General features: G+C 47.6%; 1 protein-coding gene across 2 annotated transcripts in view; it reads left to right on the top strand.

The window, feature by feature from the left end:
- The window catches only part of MYBL2 (MYB proto-oncogene like 2), a 52,055-nt gene that overhangs the window by 7,337 nt on the left and 17,895 nt on the right, over positions 1-26,823 (top strand). Inside the window, exons 3-6 of one of the 2 annotated variants that reach the window (XM_025399085.1) lie at positions 6,769-6,840; positions 8,087-8,179; positions 12,499-12,719; positions 19,205-19,367. In XM_025399085.1, the coding sequence (XP_025254870.1) occupies positions 6,769-6,840; positions 8,087-8,179; positions 12,499-12,719; positions 19,205-19,367 (549 nt within the window). The remainder of the gene's footprint in view (positions 1-6,768; positions 6,841-8,086; positions 8,180-12,498; positions 12,720-19,204; positions 19,368-26,823) is intronic. The other variant, XM_025399086.1, reaches the window with a different exon arrangement.

Below are 26,823 nucleotides of genomic sequence, written 5' to 3'. Positions count from 1 at the left end.
GCTCACTGCAACCTCTGCATCCTGGGTTCAAGCAATTCTCCTGCCTCAGCCTCCCGAGTAGCTGGGATTACGGGCATGTGCCACCACACCTCGCTAACTTTTTTTTGTATTTTTAGTAGATACGGGGTTTCACCATCCTGGCCAGGCTCGTGACCTCGTGATCTGCACCTCAACCTCCCAAAGTGCTGGGATTACAGGCATGAGCCACTGTGCCCAGCCTTAATTTTTGTATTTTTAGTAGAGATGGAGTTTCACCTTGTTGGCCAGGCTAACGAACTCCTGACCTCAGGTGATCCACCTGCCTCGGCCTCCCAAAGTGCTGGGATTACAGGCGTGAGCCACCGCACTCTGCCAACTCCCACTTTCTTTTTCTAAAAAAATGAACTGTATTGAACCTTCTGACATCAAGTCCTGAACTGGTTTCCTTCTAGCTCCGTCTTTTTATTTTCCAGTAAATGTGATGGAAATATAATTTATATGTAATCATATGCAATCAAATGCCCTGTTTTTTTTTCATTTTTGAGACAGGGTTTTTGTTCTGTTGCTCAGACTGGAGTGCCGTACTAGCATGGCTCACTGTAGCCTCAACTTTCTGGGCTCAAGCAATCCTCCCCCCTCAGCCTCCTGAGTAGCTGGGACCACAGACATGCGCCACCACGCCTGGCTAATTTTTGTATTTTTTGTAGAGATAGGGTCTTGCCATGTTGCCCAGGCTAGTCTCAAACTTCTAGGCTCAAGCACTTCTCCCACCTCAGCCTTCCAAAGTGCTAGGATTATAGGTATGAGCTACTGTGCCTGGCCAAATGCCCCTCGTTATGGTGAACAGTTTGATCAGTTTTTTTTTTTTTTTTTTTGAGATGGAGCCTCTGTCTCCCAGGCTGGAGTGCAATGGTGTGATCTCTGCTCGCTGCAACCTCCGCTTCCTGGGTTCAAGCAATTCTGTGGCCTGAGCCTCCCGAGTCACTAGGATTACAGGCACCCGCCATCATTCCCAGCTAATTCTTGTATTTTTGTAGCAATGGGGTTTTACCATGTTGACCAGGCTAGTCTTGAACTCCTGACCTCAAGCAATCCACCCACCTTGGCCTCCCGAAGTGCTGGGATTACAGGTGTGAGCCACTGCGGCCAGCCAGTTTGATCACTTTTGACAAATGCACATACCAATGTAAGCTCCACCCTGATTATCCCAAGAAGTCCTTGTGGCCCTTTATGGTCAGGCTTCCCCAGCTCCAGGCAACTGCTGATTGATTTGTTTTGCCTGTTTTTTTGGGGTGTGTGTGTGTGTGTGTGTTAACTTTAGGTTCAGGGGTATATGTGCAGGTCTATTATATAGGTAAATTGCATGTCATGGGAGTTTGATGTACAGGTTATTTTGTTACCTGTAGGTAATAAGCATGGTACCCAATAGGTAGTTTTTTTTTTTTTTTTTTAAGACAGTCTCTGTTGCCCAGGCTGGAGTGCAGTAGCGTGATCTCAGCTCACTGCCACCTCCGCCTCCTGGGTTCAAGCGATTTTCCTACCTCAGCCTCTCAAGTAGCTGGGATTACAGGCACATGCCACCACACCTGACAAATTTTTATATTTTTAGTAGGGACAGAGTTTCACCATGTTCACCAGGCTTGTCTTGAACTCCTGACCTCAGATGATCTTCCCACTTCAGCCTCCTAAAGTGCTGGGATTACAGGCGTGAGCCACTGCACCCAGCCCCAATAGGTAGTTTTTTGATCCTCATCCTCCTCCCACCCTCCACCCTCAAGTAGGCCCTGGTGTCCTTGTTCCTTTCTTCGTGTCCATGTGTATTCAGTGTTTGGCTCTTACTTATAGGTGAGAATATGTGGTATTTGGTTTTCTCTTCCTGTGTTTGCTTAGGATAATGTGTTTTGCCTGTTCTTGAATCTTCTGTACATGAAATCGTACGGTTGCATTCTTTGCATCTGGCTTTTGTTCAGCATAGTGTTGGGTGATTCAGTAACTTGTTCTTTTCTATCACTGGATAGTATTCCATTGTATGGGTATATATAGCACACAGCGTTTCACCTGTTGATGGATGTTTGGATTGTTTCCGGTTTTTGGCTGTTATGTATAGTGCTACCATGAAGATTCTTGCATAAGTCTTTTTGCAAATACATGTTTTCCTTTCTTTTGGGAAGATAATTAGATATGGTCATGAGATAGGTGTATGTTTAGTTTTACAGAAACTGCCTTTTTCTTAATTGATTGTACCATTTTAGACTCCTACTGGCCTTTTTATTTTACCTCAGTTGTTCTTAGTGTCTTCAGTTCTTCAGTGTTTTTTGTTTTGTTTTATTTTCAACCCACAGGTAACATCATAGATGTCCTTAATTTTAGATTTGGGTTTTTTTTTTTTTTTTGAGACAGGGTCTTGCTCTGTCGCCCAGGCTGGAGCTGGGACTACAGGCGCCTGCCACCACGCCCGGCTAATTTTTTGTATTTTTTGAAGAGACAGGGTTTCACCATGTCAGCCAGGATGATCTCCTGACCTCCTGCCTCGCCCTCCCAAAGTGCTGGGATTATAGGCGTCAGCCACCACGCCCGGCCTGATTTTTTGTTTTTAAATAGAGAAGAGGGTCTTGCTGTGTTGCCCAGGCTGGTCTCCTGGGCTCAAGCAATCTTCCTGCCTTGGCCTCCCAAAGTGTTGGGATTATAGGCAGGAGCCACCATCACTAGCTTGTTTTGTTTTTTCTAAAACTTGCTGTGTGAGTGGTAAAACCCTTTTAATCATGAAAGATGTTTTTCCAGATGCGTGCTTAGCAAACCTTTTCTGCTCATCCTGTTGTGGACCAGGGACTATATTTGGCTCTTGTGGGTTTAGAAGAATAAACAAGGCCAAGTTTCTACCCCAGAGCAGCTTTCTCCCTGGGATGGAGAGATAAGACCGTGCGCAGGTCCCTGGAAAGTGCTGTGGTCATCCGCGGCACCAGTAGGATCAGTGTCTGTTGGTGCTCATTGTTACAGCTCTGGGCACCTGATAATTGTAGGATGAGTGGATGGCGAGTACCTTTAGAAGGAGATATTACTGCTGCCTGACGAGGTTAAGGAAACTTATATGGAAAAAGTGACCTTCGAGCTAAGGATGAGGATTTGGAAATTTAATAGTGAGGGAAGACCTACAGTGTGCAAATGTTGGGTAAGTCAGATCAGGAAAGGGGCTGTAGGTGGAGAAAAGCCAGTACAGGAGGCCAGTTTGGTTGGAGGGAAGGGTCCTTGAAGGTGTGGAGAAGTGGTTGACGGAGACGAAAGAATACATTGGGGCTGATTCCTCGAGGGCCTTGAGTGTTAGGCTTAGAAGCTGTAGGATTATTCAGCTCTCAATGCATAGCCAGGTTAGCTTCGTTTTTGGTTTGTTTTTTTCTAAGTCTGAACTGGACAAAGATGGAAGGTTTCTAATGCAGGGAGTGATGTGAATGTAGCCGGGCTTCAGGGGAGCTCATCTGCTGTGTGGGGAATCGATAAGACAGATGGGTGGCCTGGCGCAGTGGCTCACGCCTATAATCCCAGCACTTTGGGAGGCTGAGGCAGGTGGATCACCTGAGGCTAGGAGTTCAAGACCAGCCTGGCCAACACGTCAGAGCCCTGTCTCTACTAAAAATACAGAAACTTAGCCGGGTACGGTGGTGGGTGCCTGTAATCCCAGCAACTTGGGAGGCTGAGGCAGGAGAATCTGTTGAACCCAGGAGGCGGAAGTTGCAGTGAGCTGAGATCGCGCCATTGCACTCCAGCCTGGGCAACAAGAACAAAACTCTGTCTCAAAAAAAAAAAAAAAAAAAAGATATAGCGCACAGGCTGGGGCTGAGAGACCAGTGCTGAGGGAGTGGGAGAGGGCGCTGTGCCAGGCAGGCAAGAGGTGGCTGTGGAGAGGGCAGTGCGGGGATGGAGCTGACCATGTCAGGGAGTCCCAGGGCAGGTGGAAAGAGTATAAGTTTGGAAACGATAGTATCCAGGTCAGTTGTCAGGGAGGGTGGTGGTGCCAGAGATGGACTGGGGAACACGGGAGGAAGCAGGTGTGAGCCTGGCCAGGGCAGGGAGGGGGCATGGTTTGGGTAGGGAAGGGTGTCCTGGACTGGCCACAGGTGGACATGTGAGTGCAGGCCTGGGCTGGCTCACCCAGAGAATTTACGGTGACTTTGCCCAGCCTGTGCTGGTTCTGGCCGAGCTGTAGTTGAGGGCTTTGATTCTTGTGGTGAGCTGCATTGTGACCAATTTTTCTGTCTAGGAGCATGTATGCATATATATACATATAAATTTGTATGTGTGACAAAACCATCTCTCTTTAAATTTATCCCCTTTTTCCTCCCCCTTAAATCTACCCCTTAACCATCTTTAACTTTGTAGTTCAGTGGTGTTAAGTATTTTCAGATTGTTTTGCAAAAGATCTCTAAAACTTTTTCATCTTTGAAATTGGAAATGAGGCTGAGTTTGGTGGTTTATGCCTTTAAACCAAGCACTGTGGGAGGCCGAAGCAGGAGGATTGCCTGAGTCCGGGAGTCCTAGACCAGCTGGGGAAACATAGCAAGGCCCTGTCATTAAAAACAAAACAAAAAAAAATTTGTTTTGTTTTGTTTTTAATGACAGGGCCTTGCTATGTTTCCCCAGCTGGTCTAGGACTTGGTGGGTCATGGTGGCTCAGGCCTGTAATCCCAGCACTTTGGGAGCCGGAGGGAGGAGATTGCTTGAGGCAGTCTAGACCAGCCTGAGGAATATGCAAGATCCTGTCTCTCCAAAAAAAACCCAGAAATTAGCCAGGCATGGTGGTGTGTGTCTGTGGTCCCATCTACTTGGGAGGCTGAGGTGGAAGGATCACTTAAGCCCATGAGGTTGAGGATGCGGTGGGCTCTGTTTGCACCACCGCACTCTAGCTTGGGTGACCAAGCGAGACCCTGTCTTAAAAAAAAAAGACGGAAAACTGAAACTAATTAAACATGAATTCACTCTCCTCCCACCCTCCAGCCCTTGGCAGCTATTTTTCTACTCTGTTTCTGTGATTTTGACTATTTAATTAATTTATTTTATTTTTTCAAGACAGAGTCTTGCTCTGTCGCCCAGGCTGCAGTGCAATGGCGTGATCTCTGCTCACTGCAGCCTCCACTTCCCGGGTTCAAGTGATTCTCCTGCTACAGCCTCCCGAGTAGCTGGGATTACAGGCGCCTGCCACCAGGCCAGGCTAATTTTTGTATTTTTAGTAGAGACGAGCTTTCACCATGTTGGCCAGGCTGGTCTCAAACTCCTGACCTCAGGTGATCCACCTGCCTTGGCCTTCCAAAGTGTTGGGATTAAAGGCCTGAGCCATGGCGCCCGGCCTGATTTTGACTATTTTAGATGCTTCGTGTGAGTGGAATCCTGAGTATTTGCCGTGTCTGGCTATTTGACTTAGCATAGTGTCCTCAGCTTTCATCCATGCTGTATCATGCGTCAGAATTCCCTTGACTGAGTAATACCCATTGTTTATATGCATGACATTTTCTTTCTTTTGTCTTTTGTCTGAGACGGAGTCTCACTCTTGATTTGTTGCCCAGGCTGGAGTGCAGTGGCATGATCTTGGCTCATTGCAACCTCCGCCTCCTGGGTTGAAGCAATTCTTCTGCCTCAGCCTCCCGAGTAGCTGGGATTACAGGCACCTGCCACCACACCCGGCTAATTTTTGTATTTTTAATAGAGATGGGGTTTCGCCATATTGGCTAGGCTGGTCTCGAACTCCTGACCTCGTGATCTACCTGCCTTGGCTTCCCAAAGTGCTGGGATTACAGGTGTGAGCCACCATGCCTGGCTTGACATTTTCTTTATATATTAATCGATTTAACTGAGGAAAATTTTATATACAATTAACTACAACCATTTATAGTACAATTGAATGGAACCACCAGCACAGCTGGGCTATAGAACATTTCCATTGTCCCCAAGACATTCCTTGCCCCCCTTTGCTGTTCATCCCTCTCCACCACTGGCCTCAGACAACCACTTTTTGTCCCTGTAGCTTAGTTTACATTTTCTCGAATTTCATATGCATGGAATCATACGGTGTGTACCCTTTTGTGTCTGGCTTCTTTCACACATCATAGTGATACTGAGATTCATATTATCGCATGAATTGGTAGTTCATTTTGGGAGGCTATTTTGATAGATACTAGCCTGTCTTCTAATTACTCTTGTTTTTGCCCAGGCCTCCTGCTTCTAGTGCTAAATCACTGTCACCTCTGGCCTGAGTGCCGTAATGACCTCCTTACATCCACTCTGCTCCCTTCCAGCCCCTTTCCCACCCTGTAGCAGGCAAAGAGAACTTTATAAAAAGCACGTTTGACTGTGACCACCCACTGTTCAAACACATCAGTGGTTTTGCATGATAGATGGTTGAACTGATGCTGCAAATGATCTGGCTCCTATGGTTCCCTCCAAAATCATCTTGCATCTGTCTTGCTTCCTCCATTCTAGCTGTTCTGCATTTCCTTGGAACCTGTCCCTTAGCGTCCCGGAGTAGGCAGTCACCACGTACCTCTCCATATCTCCCAGCAGGGAGTGGCTTTACTTTTGTTCCTGTGAGCCTTTGATTGGCAGCTGGCTCCCTCTTGTAAGATCGGGGCAGCTCTGTTGCTGCCTGCTGCTGCAGCTGTAGTGCCTGGCACTTAGTAGGTATTCACCTCATGACGGAATGAATGAACGAGACTGTTCCTTTTAGATTGGGCTCCGTCATGGGCAGCCCTGAGGTTTTCTGCACGTATGTGTGCTGAGCCCCTGTCTTTCTGGTGTTGGCAGGACGAGCAGCTGAGGGCCCTGGTGAGGCAGTTTGGACAGCAGGACTGGAAGTTCCTGGCCAGCCACTTCCCTGTGAGTACAGTCCCTCTGTGGCCCTCCCTTGGGACAAGGACTCTGAGAGAACAGTGTGCCTGGGTCTGACTTTGCCAAGGGGAGGAAAAGGGGAGTTCCTTACTAAGCCCCTCAAAACAAAACCAAATAAAACAGGGCAAATGAACGTTTGTAGGATCTTTCTTCCTAAACTGGCATTCGGGGCACACTGATGTAAACATCTCCCAGCTCCTCAGCATGCCTGCTGGTCTTCAGGCTCTGAGACATTTGCAGCATGTGGTGCATATTTGCATATCTTCCTGTAAGTCAGGAGTGAACAGGTGTTCGGTTTCTCAACAGTGAGACTGAAACTGAGGGGAAGTGATGCTTTCAGCAGGTTTTATGGTGAGGCCCCCACAGGGCTGGTGGGTGCTACCACATTCGATTAGAGCCTCCCGATGATGAGGGGATTCCCCTTAGGACCTCCTTCTCAGGCTCTCCCACCCCTGACCCATAGGTGTCTGGGAGGGAGGGGGTGTGGCAGGAGCTGCCATATGTCTTACTGCCTGGGCTGCTCAGAAAGCAAGTCACCAGATCCCTTCCTGCCCCATTTCCTCATCTCCCCCTCTTCTTTTTTTTTGTTTGAGACGGAGTCTTGCTCTGTCGCCCAGGCTGGAGTGCAGTGGCCGGATCTCAGCTCACTGCAAGCTCCGCCTCGTGGGTTCATGCCATTCTCCTGCCTCAGCCTCCCGAGTAGCTGGGACTATAGGCGCCCGCCACCTCGCCCAGCTAGTTTTTTGTATTTTTTAGTAGAGACGGGGTTTCACTGTGTTAGCCAGGATGGTCTCGATCTCCTGACCTCGTGATCTGCCCGTCTTGGCCTCCCAAAGTGCTGGGATTACAGGTGTGAGCCACCGCGCCCGGCCTCATCTCCCCCTCTTCTGTGTAATCTGAACTCTTCAGGGAATAAAAATGCTCTCCTAGAAAAAAGCAGGGGTCCCTGACATACAAAGAGTTAAAGACTTGTAATGGTGGCCTCTTGCGTTCGGTTGGTAGGGGGTGGCTTCCCACAGGGGCCCGAGTTTGCCCTCTCGTGTAGCAAAGGGAAACTGTCCGTGTTCCGGCATGTGGGCGTGCAGTGTGTGGTGGCTGCATGGAACAGGATACACCTACCCAAGGTGTGCCTAGTCCCAGGCCATAGGCCCCTGAACCTAGTACTTAACCAGGCTCCCAGCCCGAGGTCCCAGAAGTTCTCACAGATTGGTTTGTTCTTCTGTTCTTTTCCCAGAACCGCACTGACCAGCAATGCCAGTACAGGTGGCTGAGAGTTTTGAACCCAGACCTTGTTAAGGGGCCATGGACCAAAGAGGAAGACCAGAAGGTAACTGTTTGGACAGTGCCTTGTACACAGTGGGCCTTCACCCACCAGTGAACCTGAGGACTGTGAGATTGCCTTGTGTTGGGGTTGGGGTGTCAAGCTGAGCATTGGGTATGAGTTGTCTACCAGCCAGTCTGATACTCTTATGCTGCCCTGGCTGCAGCCCTGAGATTCCAAGTTTCGGAGTGTCTCCAGACTTCCCCACTCATGGTCCGAGGGCTGTTGGGCTGATTACTCAGCTTCTCTTGTTCTGCCCATGGAGGGGAACAGCAGCAGTGCGGCATTGTCATGAGAGTTAAGCAGGTGATGTTTGTAGGGGGCTTGCAGGTCCTGTACATGGTGAGCTCTCAGCAAATGGCAGCTGCTGCTATCCCTGATTTAATGATGATTGCACCCTGTGACCTTCACAGGGCAAGCATAGATGCCTTCTTTTGATCGCCATAGCAGTCCTGCGAAGTGGGCAGAAGTTGTTAGTCCCATTTTATAGATGGTGAGAGCAGGGCTCAGAGAGGCTGGGGATGTCCCCAACCTAGAAGAGGCAGTAAGCGCCATGACTGCCCTGGTATACCTTGGGAGTTCCGTCATCTCTTCTCCTTGATACCACCCCAGAGGATGCCATTCTACCGAGGCAGGCGTGGCTCATGGGAGAGAGGGAGATGAAGGGAACTAGGCATTTTTTTTTTTTTTTTTTTTATATGGAGTCTCGCTTTGTTGCCCAGGCTGGAGTGCAGTGGCACAATCTTAGCTCACTGCATCCTCCGCCTCCTGGGTTCAAGCGATTCTTCCGCCTCAGCCTCCTGATTAGCTGGGATTACAGGCACGTGCAAGTACGCCTGGCTAATTTTTTTGTTATTTTTAGTAGAGATGAGGTTTCACCATGTTGGTCAGGCTGCTCTCGAAATCCTGACCTCGTGATCCACCCACCTCGGCCTCCCAAAGTGCTAGAATTACAGGCGTGAGCCACCGCGCCCAGCCTGGAACTAGGTATTTTTAAATTGATTTTTTTTGAGACAGGTTTTACTCTGTTGCACTGGCTGGAGAGCATTGGCTAATTTTTTTGATTGATTGATTGAGGCAGAGGTTTGCTCTGTCACCCAGGCTGGAGTACAGTGGCACAGTCACGGCTCATTGCATGCAGTCTCAACCTCCCAGGCCCAAGCAATCCTCCCATCTCAGCTTCCAAAGTAGCTGGTACTACATGTGCCACCATGCCTGGCTAATCTTCTTGAAAAATTTTTTTTTTTTTTTTTTTTTTGAGATGGAGTCTCACTCTGTTGCCCAGGCTGGAGTGCAGTGGCCGGATCTCAGCTCACTACAAGCTCTGCCTCCCGGGTTCACGCCATTCTCCTGCCTCAGCCTCCCGAGTAGCTGGGACTACAGGCGCCCGCCACCTCGCCCGGCTAGTTTTTTGTATTTTATAGTAGAGACGGGGTTTCACCGGGTTAGCCAGGATGGTCTCGATCTCATGACCTCGTGATCCACCCGTCTCGGCCTCCCAAAGTGCTGGGATTACAGGCTTGAGCCACCGCGCCTGAAAAATTTTTGTAGAGACAGTGTCTTGCTATGCTGCCCAGGCTGGTTGAACTTCTGGGCTCAAATGATCCTCCCATGTCAGCCTCCCAAAGTGCTGGGATTATAGGTATGAGCCACTATTCCTGTTCTTTCTTTTTTTCTATTTTTTGAGACTGAGTCTTGCTTTGTTGCCCAGGCTGGAGTGCAGTGGCGCGATCTTGGCTTACTGCAACCTCTGCCTCCCGGATCCAAGCAATTCTCTGCCTCAGTCTCCTGAGGAGCTGGGATTACAGGCTCCCACCACCACTCCTGGCTAATTTTTGTATTTTTAGTAGAGATGGGGTTTCACCACGTTGGCCTGACTGGTCTTGAACTCCTGACCTTGTGATCCACCCACCTTGGCCTCCCAAAGTTCTGGGATTGCAAGCGTGAGCCGCTGCGCCCAGCCTTTTTTTTTTTTTTTTTTTTTAATTTATAGAGACAGGGTCTTCCTATGTTTCCCAGGCTGGTCTTGAACTACAGGGCTCAAGCTATCTTCTCACCTTGGCCTCCCAAAGTTCTGGGATTATAGTCATGAGCCATGGCTGGCACTTCACCTTAAAATTAATTTTAATTAACTCAGTGTGGTGGTAGGGTGCCTGTAGATGGAAGGCGAGTTGGGAGGATCGTTTGAGCCCAGGAATTCAAGGCCGCAGTGAGCTATGATCACACTACTGCATTCTAGCTTGGGTGACACAGTGAGACCCTGCCTCAAAAAAATAAAAATAAAAAAAAGCCTGGGTGTGGTGGCTCACGCCTGCAATCCCAGCATTTTGGGAGGCTGGGGTGGGTGGATCACCTGACATCAGGAGTTTGAGACAGCCTGACCAACATGGCGAAACTGTGTCTCTACTAAAAATGCAAAAATGAGCCTGGTATGGTAACGCATGTCTGTAATCCCAGCTGCTTGGGAGGCTGAGGCAGGAGAATCACCTGAACTGGGGAGGCGGAGGTTGCAGTGAGCCGAGATTGCGCCATTGTACTCCAGCCTGGGCTGTAAGAGTGAAACTCTGTCTTGAAAAAGAAAAAGAATGAAATTAAATTTATTTATTTATTTATTTTTGAGGTAGAGTTTCGCTCTTGTTGCCTAGGCTGAAGTGCAATGGCATGATCTCAGCTCACTGCAACCTCTGCCTCCCAGGTACAAGCGATTCTCCTGCCTCAGCCTCCTAAGCAGATGAGATTACAGGTGCACGCCACCATGTCTGGGTGATTTTTGCGTTTTTAGTAGAGAGGGGTTTTGCCATGTTGGTCAGGCTGGTGTCAAACTCCTGACCTCAGGTGATCCACCCGCCTCGACCTCCCAAAGTGCTAGGATTACAGGCATGAGCCACTGGGCCCGGCCTGAGACCTTGTCTCTTAAGAATAAAATAAAATTTAGTTTGAAAATACTTTTTTGCCTGAGTGTGGTAACTCACACCTGTAATCTCAGCACTTTGGGAGGCTGAGGTGGGTGGATAACTTGAGGTCAGGAGTCTGAGAACAGCCTGGCCCATAAGATGAAACCCCATCTACCAAAAAATACAAAAATTAGCAAGGTGTGGTGGTGTACCTGAATCCCAGCTACTTGGGAGGCTGAGGCTGGAGAATCGCTTGAACCTGGGATGCAGAGGTTGCAGTGAGCTGAGATCGCCCCCCTGCACACCAGTGAGACCCTGTCTCTAAAAAAGTAAAAACATAAAATTGGGCTGGGCGCGGTGGCTCACGCCTATAATCCCAGCACGTTGGGAGGCCGAGTCAGGCGGATCACCTCAGGTCGGGAGTTCAAGACCAGCCTGACCGACATGGAGAGACCCCGTCTCTACTAAAAGTACAAAATTAGCCGGGTGTGGTGGCGCATGCCTGTAATCCCAGCTACTTTGAAGGCTGAGGCAGGAGAATCGCTTGAACCTGGGAGGCGGAGGTTGTGGTGAGCCAAGATTGTGCCATTGCATTCCAGCCTGGGCAACAAGAGCAAAACTTCATCTCAAAAAATGAAAATAAAAAAAGTAAAAACATAAAATCTTTAAAAAAACAAAAACATAAAACAAAGTGATATGTGGTTGCCATAAAAATTTAAACCATACAGAAATGAAGTCAAATATTTATTCACTAAAATCTTTGCCAAAAGAAGCACCCACTCTTCCCAGTTTCTTGTGGCCTGTGTGCACACGAGAATGTGTGTGTCTGTTGTATAGGCGGGGCGTGGCCTGGCTCTTGTGGCTGAGTATGTTGTGGTTTGTGTCCTGAGCTAGGAAGCCTGACTGAGGGCAGGTGGGGACTCAGGTCTGGCTAGGTCAGCCCGCCATGCCTGCTACCATGGCTCAGCCTGTGCCCTCCCAATTTCCACAGAAGTGCTGGGAGGTCTTGTGGCAGCCTGGGGCATGGCCGGGGTGGGAAAGTCTATTTCCCACCTTTAGTTTGGACCCTTGTGGTTGTTCCTCCTCATCCCTCTGCTTTTTTATACTTAGCTTATTGGGTTGAGCCCTGAAGAGGGAAGCAGGACTCTGGTGCCTTTGTTTACCCCCGCTTGATCTCTGCTCTAGAAAGAGTCTCTGGCATTCTTGACCTAGATTTATTCCAGGCAGTAAATGAGAGGGGTGTGGTCAGATCCTCAGGTAGGACTTGTGGGCTACACAGAATCATACTGGGTGGCATCCCCTGCCACCCGCTCAGTGTTGCCTGAGGGGATGTGGTAGGTGGCACCTCCCAGGGCCGTGGCAAGGCTCAGGTGGATGTGAAGGGCGAGGGAGGGGCCGGTGCAACTGGCTACCCAGAGGCTTTTCTCCAAGGTCATTGAGCTGGTTAAGAAGTACGGCACAAAGCAGTGGACACTGATTGCCAAGCACCTGAAAGGCCGGCTGGGGAAGCAGTGCCGTGAACGCTGGCACAACCACCTCAACCCTGAGGTGAAGAAGTCTTGCTGGACCGAGGAGGAGGACCGCATTATCTGCGAGGCCCACAAGGTGCTGGGCAACCGCTGGGCCGAGATCGCCAAGATGTTGCCAGGGAGGTAAGCTGTCTTCTTGGGGGTTGGGGCAGGTTCTCAGGAGGCCAGGCCCATGTTTCTGATGGAGGAGGGTTCCTTGGTGGGTACTGTGGTCCTATGCTCTTGTTCTCTAACACCCAGCCTCGGCTTCAGGACTCCCAGAGGCATGCATAGTCGGGAGGAAGGGTGGTTCCCCAGGAAGGCCCTGTCTTCTGTCAGCTTAAAAGAACAGATGGTGATAAGGGAGGCCTCAGCAAGAAAGTGTGAACCCTGGAGTCTAGTTCTCATCCAGTTCCCAGCTCACTGTCTTCTTGGTTAGCCTCTTCTCTTCGACTTCAGTTTCTTCTAACACAGAATAGGCTTGAGATGTAGAGTAGATGGGCTTTCTTTAAGAAGAAAATGTGTAATCCCAGCACTTTGGGAGGCCGAGACGGGCGGATCACGAGGTCAGGAGATCGAGACCATCCTGGCTAACACTATGAAACCCCGTCTCTACTAAAAATACAAAAAACTAGCCGGGCGAGGTGGCCGGCACCTGTAGTCCCAGCTACTCGGGAGGCTGAGGCAGGAGAATGGTGTAAACACGGGAGGTGGAGCTTGCAGTGAGCTGAGATCCGGCCACTGCACTCCAGCCTGGGCTACAGAGCGAGACTCCATCTCCAAAAAAAAAAAAAGAAGAAGAAGAAAATGGTCAGGCTGGGCGCGATGGCTCACGCCTGTAATCCCAGCACTTTGGGGAGGCTGAGGCAGGTGGATCATGAGGTCAGGAGATCGAGACCATCCTGGCTAACACGGTGAAACCCTGTCTCTACTAAAAAACACAAAAATTAGCCGGGTATGGTGGCGGGCGCCTGTAGTCCCAGCTACTCGGGAGGCTGAGGCAGGGGAATGGTGTGAACCCGGGAGGTGGAGCTTGCAGTGAGCTGAGATCGCGCCACTGTACTGCAGCCTGGGCGACAGAGCCAGACTCTGTCTCAAAAAAAAAAAAAAAAAGAAAATAGTCAAAAATCAGATAGTACTATAATCTGCTAAAAGGTTTTTTTTTTTCTTAAAAGGTTTGTGATGAAAAACATCAGTCTTTGTCACCACTCTGTTAACTCACTCTACTAAAACAGACTCATCTTTTTGAGTTCTTTATCACTATCTCTGTAAATGATGTGCCAGTTTACATATTGATCCTCTGCTATGGGAGATTAGCTTTCTTAGGCTTTCCCACTCCCCATATGTCCCTATTGCTCCAATAATGTATCATAGTTATTAAAATAATAATGTTTATGGTCGGGCATGGTGGCTTATTCCTGTAATCCCAGCACTTTGGGTGGCTGAGGCGGGTGGATCACTTGAGGTCAGGAGTTCGAGACCAGCCTGGCCAACATGGTGAAGCCTCATCTCTACTAAAAATACAAAAAATTAGCTGGGTGTGGTGGTGGGCCTGTAATCCCAGCTACTTGGGAGGCTGAGGCAGGAGAATTGCTTGAACCTGGGAGGCGGAGGTTGCAGTGAGCCGAGATCACATCACTGCATTCCAGCCTGGGTGACAGAGCGAGACTGTTTCAAAAAAAAAAAAATTTCTTTTTTCCTAAATGCTGAAAGCATTCCATGATCTTTTCTCCGGGTTTTCATCTCTTTTGCTTCATTTTCTGGGAGATTTCTTATCTTCTAACCCTTAATTTGAAGTTACTTTCACTAAAAATTTTACTTTCCAAGGGCTCCTCCCTTTTCTGGCATTCTAACACCCAGCCTCAGAGTTTCAGGTGCATGGGATCTCTTGGAAAGGTTTTCACCTGTGAGGGAAGGAGTGGAGAAAAGTAAGGAAAGGGCCAAGCAAGGGATGGGGTCTTGGAAAATCCAGCTTTGGCCTGCTATAAGGCCAAGGGATGTGTGTATTCATGTGTATACATGCAAGGCATGTACGTGTGAGGAGGGCGCATGTGTACATGGGTCAGGGAACTCCTGGGGCATCTTTGGTTGTGCCTTCCAAGGGCTGGTTTGTTTTTTTCTCATCTCTGTCACCCAAGCTGGAGTGCAGTGGTGTGATCCAGCCTCACTGCAAACTCTGCCTCCCAGGTTGAAATGATTCTCCTGGTTCAGCCTCCCAAGTAGCTGGGACTACAGGTGCGCACCACCCTGCCTGCCTAATTTTTGTATTTTTAGTAGAGACGAGGTTTCACCATGTTGGTCAGGCTGGTCTCGAACTCCTGACCTCCTGCCCACCTCAGCCTCCCAAATTGTTGGGATTACAGGCATGAGCCACTATGCCCAGTCTCTTTTTGAAACAGGGTTCTCACTCTGTCACCCAAGCTGGAGTACAGGTGTGTGGCTTATTGCAGCCTCAACCTCCTGGGCTCAAGCAATCCTTCTGCCTCAGCCTCCCAAGGACCTGGGACTACAAGTGCCTGCCAGCATACCCAACTAGTTTTAAAATTTTTTGTAGGGGCAGGATCTCCCTGTGTTGCCCAGGCTGGTCCCAAAGTGCTGGGATTATAGGCATGAGCCACCACACCTGGCCTGGCACCCTATTCTTATTTTGTGGTTTCAATAGCTTACTTCTCTGTCAATATATATATATATATATATTTTTTTTTGGTGTTCGTTTTTTTTTTTTTTTGTCCGAGTTTCACTCTTACCGGAGTGCAGTGGCATGATCTCAGCTCACTACAACCTCTGCCTCCCGGTTTCAAGTGATTCTCCTGCCTCAGCCTCCTGAGTAGCTGGGATTACAGGTGCCCGCCACCACACCTGACTAATTTTTGTATTTTTAGTAGAGATGGGGTTTCGCCATCTTGGCCAGGCTAATCACAAGCTCCTGACCTCAGGTGATCTGCCTGCCTTGGGCCTCCCAAAGTGCTGGGATTACAGGTGTGAGCTACCGCACCTGGCCCTAAGCTGGATATTGTTCCCCTGTTTTCCATCTTCTGAAAACTTGTAAAAAATCTCTTACTAGTGGCTGTCTTCTACCTGTTTCTCTTTGTCCTTGTGAATTTTTGCCTTGCTTTATTTTGAATTCTTTTTCTTGTCATGGCAGTGTGGTCCTGGCAGGGAGAGAAAATGCCAGATCGTGTGTTTTCCCCAAAGTCTGAAATGATCCCTTTTCAAAGCCCAAACCTGAATGTGTCATCTTTCTGGGGCTTCCCCTTACACTTGGGTTGGAAACTTTGGCTTCTTTCCCCACATGGCATGTTTGGCTCACAGCTGCCCCCAGCCTCACTTTGATCCACTGTCACTTGTGCTCACTTGGTTTTAGCTGCTTTGCCTCCTTTCAGTCCCTCGAACCCTGAGGTCTTCTGACAGCTCCTAGTGCTACTCTGTGCCTGCAGTGCACTCCCGCTTGTGCCTATTGTGTAGCTAATGTGTTCTTATCCTTCAATTCTCAGTGGGGGCGCTATTTCTTCAGAGAAGTTTTATCTGTTCTCCCAGACTGTAGTTGGTCCCCAGTGACTTCTGTGTTGTGCCCACACCTGTCTGTGGAGTAGTGTGTACCCCAGTTTTAGCTGGAGATAACATTCATCTCCCCTGCTAGATTCAACTGTCAGTGGCAGCCACCTGTCTTTATTTACCGATGGATCCTCAGTGCCTACAATAATGCCTGGCACACAGTGGGTGCTTTTTATATGTGAGCAAAAGAATGAGTCTCACTATAGCTTGGGGCACCCCATACTCTGGTCTTGGGGAGTGGGAGGGCTAGGGAGGTGTTTTGGGTCAGGTTCCCTGGAAGCAGAACCTGTGACTCAGAGTTTCAGGTACATGGGATCTTTTGGAAAGGTTTTCACCTGTGAGGGAAGGAGTGGAGAAAAGTAGGGAAAGGGCCAAGCAAGAGATGGGGTCTGGAAAATCCAGCTTTGGCCTGCTGTAAGGCTAAGTGGTGTGTGTATTCATGTGTATATATGCCAGGCATGTACGTGTGAAGAGGGCACATGTATACATGGGCTGGGGAACTCCTGGGGCACCTTTGGTTGTGCCTTCCAAGGGCTGTTTTTTTTTTCTTTCTTTTATTTTGAGAGGGAGTCTTGCTCTGTTGCTAGGCTGGAGTGCAGTGGCATGATCTCAGCTCACTGCAAACTCTGCCTCCCAGGTTCAAGCGATTCTCCTGCTTCAGCCTCCTGAGTAGCTGGGATTACAGGCATGCACCACCACGCCTGGCTAATTTTTGTATTTTTAGTAGAGATGGGGTTTCACCTTGTTGGCCAGGCTGGTCTTGAACTCATGACCTCAGGTGATCTGCTTCCAAGGGCTGTTATGCAGATAAAGTCATAGTAGAAGCCGTTGGCAGCATGTCCGTCAGCTGGGGGATTGGATGCACTATAGGGACAGAGGATCTGGGCAAAGCACCAGGAGCACCCCTTACCCCACACCTTTGCCTGGTGAGCATTGTGTCCCTAAGGGCTTAGAGTGCAAATGATCCGAGGATATCCTCTTAGTCTGGGTGCTCAGTCAAGCTGTTACTTTCTGTTCACTTTTCTTTTTTTTTTTTTTTTTTTTTTTTGAGACGGAGTCTTGCTCTGTCACCCAGGCTGGAATGCAGTGGCGTGATCTTGGCTCACTGCAAGCTCCACCTCCTGGGTTCATGCCATTCTGCCTCAGCCTCCCGAGTAGCTGGGACTACAGGTGCCCGCTACCACGCCTGGCTAATTTTTTGTATTTTTAGTGGAGACGGGGTTTCACCGTGTTAGCCAGGATGGTCTCGATCTCCTGACCTTGTGATCCGCCCGTCTTGGCCTTCCAAAGTGCTGGGATTACAGGCGTGAGCCACCGCGCCCGGCCTCTGTTCACTTTTCAAGGGAAGAGCATTCTGCTTGGCACTCCAAAGAAGGTGGTGCCTACTGTGTGTAAGCATAGTACCTTTGCATTTTTAGTAGAGATGGGATTTCACCATGTTGGCCAGGCTGGTTTCGAGCTCCTGACCTTAGGTGATCCACCTGCCTCAGCCTCCCAAAGTGCTGGGATTATAGGCGTGAGCCACTGCGCCTGACTTGCCGCTTGCTTCTCACCACTATACCTCTATACACTTTTGTGGTACTACCCCATCCTTCTGTATTCCTCTATGCCTTTATTGCTACACGTTGTTTCTTTACTAACCTACTCTGTGCTTTATGCTACTGTTCTACTGTAGATGTGTCTACTGAATCTTCAGTGAATGACAGAGTATGACGTAGTCTTCTGACTTTCCAGATAAAGAAAACAAGGCTCAGGGAGGTGAACAGTAGTGGGCCTTCTGCCCTCTTTGGCCACTTACCAGTCTGTGGGAAGTGAACAGGGCTTGCATCTGAGGTCAGCGTGAGACTCAATGGAAATGAGCAGACAGTGTTTGCTTATGGTTTCTACACATTCGAAGTGGGCAGGGAAGGGGGTGAGAGTTCCAAGCACATATTTTTAGTTTTATAATTAAAAAAAAATTTTTAATTTTTTTTTTACATTTTTTTTTTTTTTTTAATTTATTTTTGAGATGGAGTCTCACTCTGTTGCCCAGGCTGGAGTGCAGTGGTGCAATCTCGGCTCATCGTGATGTCCGCCTCCCGGATTTAAGCGATTCTCATGCCTCAGCCTCCCAAGTAGCTAGGATTACAGGTGTCCAGCACCATGCCCAGCACCTCCCAAAGTGCTGGGATTATAGACGTGAGCCACTGTTCCTGGTATTTTTTATATATATATATTTTATTTTTATTTTTATTTATTTATTTTTTTTTGAGATGGAGTTTGACTTTTGTTCCCAGGCTGGAGTGCAATGGCACGGTCTTGGCTCACCACAACCTTCGCTTCCTGGGTTGAAGCGATTCTCCTGCCTCAGCCTCCCAAATAGCTGGGATTACAGGTATGTGCTACCATGCCTAGCTAATTTTGTATTTTTACAAAAATCACAGGCCTGGTGAGCCACCGCGCTCGGCCATTATTTTTTATTTTAATTAAAAAATTTTTTTTTGTCTGGGCACGGTGGCTCACACTTGTAATCCCAGCACTTTGGGAGGCCAAGGTGGGTGGATCACGAGGTCAGGAGATCGAGACCATCCTGGCTAACACAGTGAAACCCCATCTCTACTAAAAATACAAAAAAATTAGCCAGGCATGGTGGTGGGCTTCTGTAGTCCCAGCTACTCGGGAGGCTGAGGCAGGAGAATGGCGTGAACCCGGGAGGCAGAGCTTGCAGTGAACTGAGATTGTGCCACTGCACTCCAGCCTGGGGGAAAGAGCGAGACTCCGTCTCAAAAAAAAAAAAAAAATTTTTTTTTTTTAAAACCTGAACCTGACAGTAGCTGATGTCGTTTTATAGTTTTTATCATAGCCTGAATGATTCAGTTGCTTATTTCACAGAGCTCTGTGGAAATGCTCTGTAAATTATTAGGGCTAGAGACTCGTGAGACTTCATCTTGGAGCTGAAAGACACCTTAGAGTTCATCCGGTGGAAGATTCATTTACAGGAGCAGGAACTTGGCTTAGGGAGGTTAGTGAACATGTGCCTGGTGGCACCCCACCCACAGAGCTGGCGTTCAAAGGCCCCCTGCTGCCCCCTGCAGGACAGACAATGCTGTGAAGAATCACTGGAACTCCACCATCAAAAGGAAGGTGGACACAGGAGGCTTCCTAAGTGAGTCCAAAGACTGCAAGCCCCCCGTGTACTTGCTGCTGGAGCTCGAGGACAAGGACGGCCTCCAGAGTGCCCAGCCCACGGAAGGCCAGGTGAGACAGCTGCTCAGCCTTTGGCTTGGTTTGATTTCACATTCATCTGACACCATCTCATTGAACACCTTGTCCACAGCTATTGGTCAGTTTCTGCCACAGAGTCTAAAAGTGGGCCATGTGCTTCTGGGGCCTTGTGACACTTCTGCACATAACTGGCACTTGTCTGCTTGCTGGTGGCCACCTTCTTACCTGTTGCTCATTTTAATTTTTTAAAACTGAAATCATGTCTGCAATTAAAAAAAGAAATCAGGTGTGACTGGGTGCGTTGGCACACACCCGTAATCCCAGCAAGTTGAGAGGCCGAGGAGGGCGGATTACTTGAGCCCAGGAGTTGGAGGCCGGTTCAGGCAACATGGTGAAACTCTGTCTATCTTTTTAGTTAAAAAAAATTTAAAAATGTATTGAGTTGTAATTTATATACTCTAATGTACAGTTTTGAGTTATGACAAAGCATACAGCCATGTAACCACTGCCCCAATCAAGGTATAGAACAGTCCCATCACCCCAGAATTCCCCTGTGCTCCTTTTCTCAGCCTTTTTTTTTTGGTCCTTAGCTCCTTACACTGTGATCTGTTTTCTGTCTCTATAAGTTTGACTTTTCTAGAAATTAACAATTAAAATCATATCGTATTACATTTGCAGGCTGTTTTTTTTTTTTTTTTTTTTTGAGACAGAGTCTTGCTCTGATGCCCAGGCTGGAGTGCAGAGTGTGATCTTGGCTCACTGCAACCTCCGTCTCCTGGGATCAAGTGATCTCATGCCTCAGCAACCTGAGTAGCTGAGATTACAGGCATGCACCACCATGCCTGGCTAATTTTTGAATTTTTAGTAGAGATGGGGTTTCACCATGTTGGCCAGGCTGGTTTTGAATTCCTAGCCTGAGGAGATCCACCTCCCTTAGCCTCCCAAGGTGTTGCGATTACAGATGTGAGCCACCATGCCTGGCACTACATTTGCAGTTTTTATTTATTTTTTTGAGATGGAGTCTCACTCTGTCACTCAGGCTGGAGTTCAGTGATGTGATAGCTCACTGCAACCTCCGCCTCCCAGGTTCAAGCGATTCTGCTAACTCAGCATCCTCAGTAACTGGGATTACAGGTGCGCACCACCATGCCTGTCTAATTTTTGTATTCTTAGAGACAGGGTCTCACCATGTTGGTCAATCTGGTCTCAAACTTCTGACCTCAAATGATCCATCCACCTCAGCCTCCCAAAGTGCTGGCATTACAGACGTGAGCCACTGTGCCCCAGCTACATTTGCAGTTTTAAAAATGAAATCAGTGTATACTTACGTTAACATCCACTGTCCTATGCACCAGAGCAAAGTTTTTATTTATATTTTTAAACTATAAAGGTTATTTTTCAAAATAGAAATTTGGGCAGGGCGTGGTGGCTAACATCTGTAATCCCAGCACTTTGGGAGGCCAAGGCGTATGGATCTCTTGAGTCCTGGAGTTTAAGACCAGCCTTGGCAACATGGCGAAACCCCATTTCTATAAAAAGTAAGAAAAAGTTAGCTGTGCATGATTGTGTGAACCTGTAGTTCCAGCTACTTGGGAGGCTGAAGTGGGAGGATTACCTGAGCCTGGGAGGCGGAGGTTACAGTGAGTTGAGATCCTGCCACTTCATTCCAGCTTTTATCTATAAATAAATTTTTTTTTTTTTTTTGAGACAAAGTCTCACTCTGTCACCCAGGCTAGAGTGCAGTGGTGCGATCTCGGCTCACTGCAAGCTGTGCCTCCCGGGTTCACACCATTCTCCATTCTCCTGCCTCAGCCTCCTGAGTAGCTGGGGCTTTTTTCTGGTTTTTTTTTTTTTTTTGAGACAGAGTCTCATTGTGTCGCCCAGGCTGGAGTGCAGTGTCGTGATCTTGGCTCACTGCAAGCTCTACCTTGTGGGTTCATGCCGTTCTCCTGCCTCAGCCTCCCGAGTAGCTGGGACTACAGGCCCCTGCCACCACGCCCAGCTAATTTTTTGTATTTTTAGTAGAGACGGGGTTTCACCATGTTGGCCAGGATGGTCTCAATCTCCTGACCTTGTGATCTGCCCGCCTCAGCCTCCCAAAGTGCTGAGATTACAAGTGTGAGCCACTGCGCCCGGCCTAAATAAAATAAAAATTTGAATCAAGCATGACAGAACATTAAGATTTGATGATGCTGGATATGTGGTAGGTAACACAGTTGTTTTCTGTTATTTTCTTTTTTTTTTTTTTTTTTTTGAGACGGAGTCTCACTCTGCCGCCCAGGCTGGAGTGCAATGGCCGGATCTCGGCTCACTGCAAGCTCCGCCTCCCGGGTTCACGCCATTCTCCTGCCTCAGCCTCCCGAGTAGCTGGGACTACAGGCGCCCGCCACCGCACCCGGCTAGTTTTTTGTATTTTTTAGTAGAGACGGGGTTTCACCGTGTTAGCCAGGATGGTCTCGATCTCCTGACCTCGTGATCCGCCCGTCTCGGCCTCCCAAAGTGCTGGGATTACAGGCTTGAGCCACCGTGCCTGGCCCCTATTTAATAATTTTTAAAAATCTTTTTCCCTCTTCTTACTGGGTAGAGGTAACTTGTTGACAGCTACAATTCTTCCACAACGCCCTGCTAGAGTGATATATTATGTTTTTGTCTCTATTTCTTGATTTTTCAATTTTAGAGAATCTCTCTCGATTTCCCAATACGAATTCACCTATGGGGTAACTTTCAAATGGTAGAGAAAGGTATAAAATGAAAAGTAAAATGACTTCTTTTTCTAGTTTCAACTCCCTGTGCATCTCTTAACCAGAGGAGTCTACTTCTGACAATTTCTTGTACATCTAAGTAGTATGCTTTCGATCTTTTACTTCTGATTGAAGAAAAGGTCTGTGTTCCACAAAGAGAAACAGTGGGCATCAGCTGACTCATAGAAGACTTTCAGCATAGAACAGAGTGAACAGATCTTTAATCTCTAAAAACTCTACTGTGCTGAAAGCCCGTTATTGACTTGACTTTTGTCCCCTGACACTTTGAGTGTCTGGAGTGCTGACTGTGCTGGGCTGGGACCAAGCCCTAGACCATGACCCTGAGCACAAGAGGTCAGTTTTTGGGTTTTTTGTTTTGTTTTGTTTTGTTTTGTTTGAGACAGAGTCTTGCTCTTGCTCAGGCTGGAATGCAGTGGTGCCATCTCCGCTTGCTGCAACCTCCACCTCCCGAGTTCAAGTGATTCTCCTGCTTCAGCCTCCTGAGTAGCTGGGAAGCTGGGATTATAGGCATTTGCCACCACGCCTGGCAAATTTTTGTATTTTTAGTAGAGATGGAGTTTTGCCATGTTGGCCAGGCTGCTCTCGAACTCCTGACCTCGGGTGATCCACCCTCCTCGGCCTCTCAAAGTGATGAAATTGCAGGCATGAGCCACCGTGCCCGGCCTGTTTTGCTTTCAGCCTTACCCGTTTCTCTCCAGTGTCTTCTCTCTGGTGTGCTATTTATTTAACTAGTTTCTTACTGATGAAGATAAGAATATACTGGTTTTTTGTTATTCGAGATAAAATAACAAAATCACTGCTTCTTTTTGCAGTTAGTTCTTGAGAAATTTCTGGAGATGGACAGATATATTTGGTGGTTGGGGGAACCCTTTTGGCTGAGTATGGTGGCTCATTCCTGTAATCCCAGCACTTTGTGAGGCCAAGGTGGGAGGATTCCTTGAGGCCAGGAGTTCGCGAGCAGCCTGGGCAACATAGGGAGACTCTGTCTCTATAAAAAAAAAAAAAAAAAAAAAAAGCTGGGTGCGGTGGCACACACCTGTAGTTCCAGCTACTTGGAGCCTGGGGTAGGAAGTTCACTTGAGCCCAGGATTTCAACAGAGTGAGACTCTGTCTTTGAAAAAGCAAACAGGCCAGGCATCGTGGCTTACTCCTGTAATCTCACACTTTGGGAGGCCGAGGCGGGTGTGGTGGCACAGGCTTGTAATCCCAGCTACTTGGGAGGCTGAGGCACAATAATTGAGAATAAGTTGAACCGGCGTGGCGGAGGTTGCAGTGAGCAGAGTTCACACCACTGCACTCCAGCCTGGGTGACAGCAAGACTCTGTCTTTAAAAAGAAAAAAAAAAAAAAAAGAACAAAAACCTCTTAATACATTTTGTTAGGTTGCTGCCAGAAGAATTTTGCTTGTTAATTCATGTAGGGACCACCCCCAACTTCCCTCACGCATTGGTCAGTGCTTGCCATTGTAAAATTGGTTCCTTTGCTTCAGAAGTAATGCGTGATCATTGCAGAAACTTAACAACTTTATAGAATTAGGCAATGCAGAAGGCTGAGCCCGCTCATCTCAACTTTTTTTTTTTTTTTTTGAGACGGAGTTTTGCTCTTGTTGCCCAGGCTGGAGTGCAATGGCGTGATCTTGGCTCACCCCAACCTCTGCCTCCCGGGTTCAAGCGATTCTCCTGCCTCAGCCTGTCGAGTAGCTGGGATTATAAGCATGTGCCACCACACCTGGCTACTTGGAGTGTCTCCATGTTGATCAGTCTGGTCTCAAACTCCTCAGGTGATCTGCCTGCCTTGACCTCCCAAAGTACTTGGATTACAGGCGTGAGCCACAGCGCTGGGCCTAAAATTAGATGATATCTTACTGTTTTACAACTTTATTTTTCTAGTTAATATATCTTTCCATGTTGTTATGTGTATTCAGATCTCTAACATTCCTGAATTTGCCCTATCTTATTTAACCGTTATATTGATGAACATCTGTAACTATTTCCATCAATGCTATAATGAACATCATCATTCAGTTTCTTTGTACATTTGCTGAACTATGTGTTGTTTTTTTTTTTTTAAAGACAGAGTCTTGCTCTGTCGCCAGGCTAGAGTGCAGTGGCACGATCTCAGCTCACTGCAACCTCCGTCTCCTGGGTTCAAGTCATTCTGCTGCCTCAGCCTCCCAAGTAGCTGGGATTACAGGCATGCACCACATGCCCAGCTAATTTTTGTGTTTCTTAGTAGAGAGAGGGGTTTCACCATGTTGGCCACGATGGTCTCGATCTCTTGACCTCGTGATCCGCCCGCCTCAGCCTCCCAAAGTGCTGGGATTACAGGTGTGAGCCACTGGGCCCGGCCGGTTGATTTTATAATGTGGAATGGTTGGGTAAAATAGTGTGGACATTTGAAGTTTTCATAAGCGTTGCTGAATTGCTGCCAAAGGGATTGTACTGTTTAATTCTGCTATCAGCAGTATATGGGACTGCTTGTTTCCAGCCTCATTGTCAATACCGGCTATGGTTATATAAAAAAAATCTTTGCCAGTTTTAATGAGCAACAGATGCATTATCATGTTCTTATTTTGATTGAATTACTTTGGAGTTGATGGGGTTTTTTTTCCAGCTTTATTAAGATATAATTGACAAATAAATTGCATATATTGACCAGGCGCGGTGGCTCATGCCTGTATTCCCAGCACTTTGGGAGGCTGAAGTGGGCGGATCACTTGAGGCTAGGATGGTCAATATGGTGAAACCCCATCTCTACTAACAATATAAAAAATTAACCGGGTGTGGTGGTGCACTTCTGTAGTCCCAGCTGCTCAGGAGGCTGAGGCATGAGAATGACTTGAACCTGGGAGGCAGAGGTTGCAGTGAGCTGAAAGTGTGCCTCTGCACACCAGCCTGGGCGACAGCAAGACTCTGTCTCAAAAAACAACAACAAAAAAATTGCATATATTTATGGTGTACAACGTGATGTTTTGATTCATTGTTTTGGTTTTCATTTCGTTTACTATTAATGAGGTTGAGTAACAAATTACCCCTTAGTTTGTTATTTGGCTTGGTTGCCTTTTTTTTTTTTTTTTTTGGTCTTGTTATTGATTTGTACATTTTATTTGTATATTAAGGGTGTTACTCCTTTATCATGTAGTAACTATTTTTTCCCAGTTTGCTAGCTTTTTTATTTCTTTATTTTATAAAGGTATAATTTACATACAGCAAAATTCACTTTTTTTGTTTGTTTGTTTTATAGAGATGGGGTTTCCCTATGTTGCCCAGGCTGGTCTCGAACTCCTGGGCTCAAGGGATCTGTCTGCCATGGCCTCCCAAAGTGCTGGGATTACAGGCATGAGCTACCGCACCCAGCGTTTTTTTTTGGGTTTTTTTTTTTTTGTTTTTTTTTTTTGTTTTTGGAGATGGACTCTCACTCTGTCGCCTAGGCTGGAGTGCAGTGGTGCAATCGTGGCTCACTGCAACCTTCACCTCCTGGGTTCAAGCGATTCTCCTGCCTCAGCCTCCCGAGTAGCTAGGACTACAGGCATGTGCCACCACGCCCAGCCAGTTTTTTGTATTTTTAGAGACAGAGTTTCACCATGTTAGCCAGGATGGTCTTGATCTCTCGACCTCATGATCCGCCCGTCTTGGTCTCCTGAAGTGTTGGGATTACAGGTGTAAGCCACCATGCTCGGCCATTTTTTTTTTTTTTTTTTAAATGAGACAAGGTCTTGCTCTGTACCCCAGGCTGTAGTGCAGTGGCGTGATCATAGCTCACTGCAACCTTCAACTCTTGAACTCAAGCGATCCTCTTGCCTGAGCCTTTCAGAGTTCTGGGATTATGGATGTGAGCCGCTGCACCCAGCCCCCTCCCCCACCCTTTTTTTTTTATTAGACTCTTGCTATGTTGCCCAGGCTGGAGGGCAGTGGTGTGATCATAGCTCATTGCAACCTTGAGCTCATGAGCTCAAGGGATCCACTTGCCTCAGCCTCCCAAAGTGCTAGGGTTACAGGCATAAGCCACTGTACCTGGTCCTTTAATTTTTAATGTTTATTTAAGCTTTAAAAATTAAATTTTTAATTTTTTTTGAGACGGAGTTTTGCTCTTGTTACCTAGGCCGGAGTGCAATGGCACGATCTCAGCTCACTGCAACCTCCGCCTCCCAGGTTCAAGTGATTCTCCTGCCTCAGCCTCCGAGTAGCTGGGATTACAGGTGCGTGCCACCACGCCTGGCTAATTTTTTTTTTGTATTTTTAGTAGAGACAGGGTTTCACCATGTTGGCCAGGCTGATCTTGAACTCTTGACCTCAGGTGATCCACCCACCTCGGCCTCCCAAAGTGCTGGGATTACAGGCGTGAGCCACTGCACCCAACCTCTGTGTACTACTACTTTCATCTGAGCCATTTGAGAGTTAGTTATGTAGCATAGTTTCCTAAGAATAAGGCCATTTGCTTACATAACCACAGTAAAGTTATATTCAATCCAGGGAATTTAAGCTTAATTCAGGATGTTTATCTACAGTTTATATTCCATTTTTCCCTGCCCATGATGCAGTCTAGGACCAGACATTGCATTTAGTTGTCCTATCCCTTTAGTCCGCCTTTCTTAGTCTCATGATATTGACATTTTTGAAGTATATGGTATGGCTAATTATTTTGTAGAATGTTTCTCTATTTGGGTTCATCAGAGTTTCCTTCTTAGATTCAGGTTGTGTGTTTTAGCTAGAAATTACTATAGAGTCT

Source organism: Theropithecus gelada, chromosome 10 (assembly GCF_003255815.1).
Source record: "Theropithecus gelada isolate Dixy chromosome 10, Tgel_1.0, whole genome shotgun sequence".
NCBI classification, from domain to species: domain Eukaryota; kingdom Metazoa; phylum Chordata; class Mammalia; order Primates; family Cercopithecidae; genus Theropithecus; species Theropithecus gelada.
Note: the sequence above shows the minus strand (reverse complement) of the source record. Positions and strands in the feature narration are given on the sequence as shown.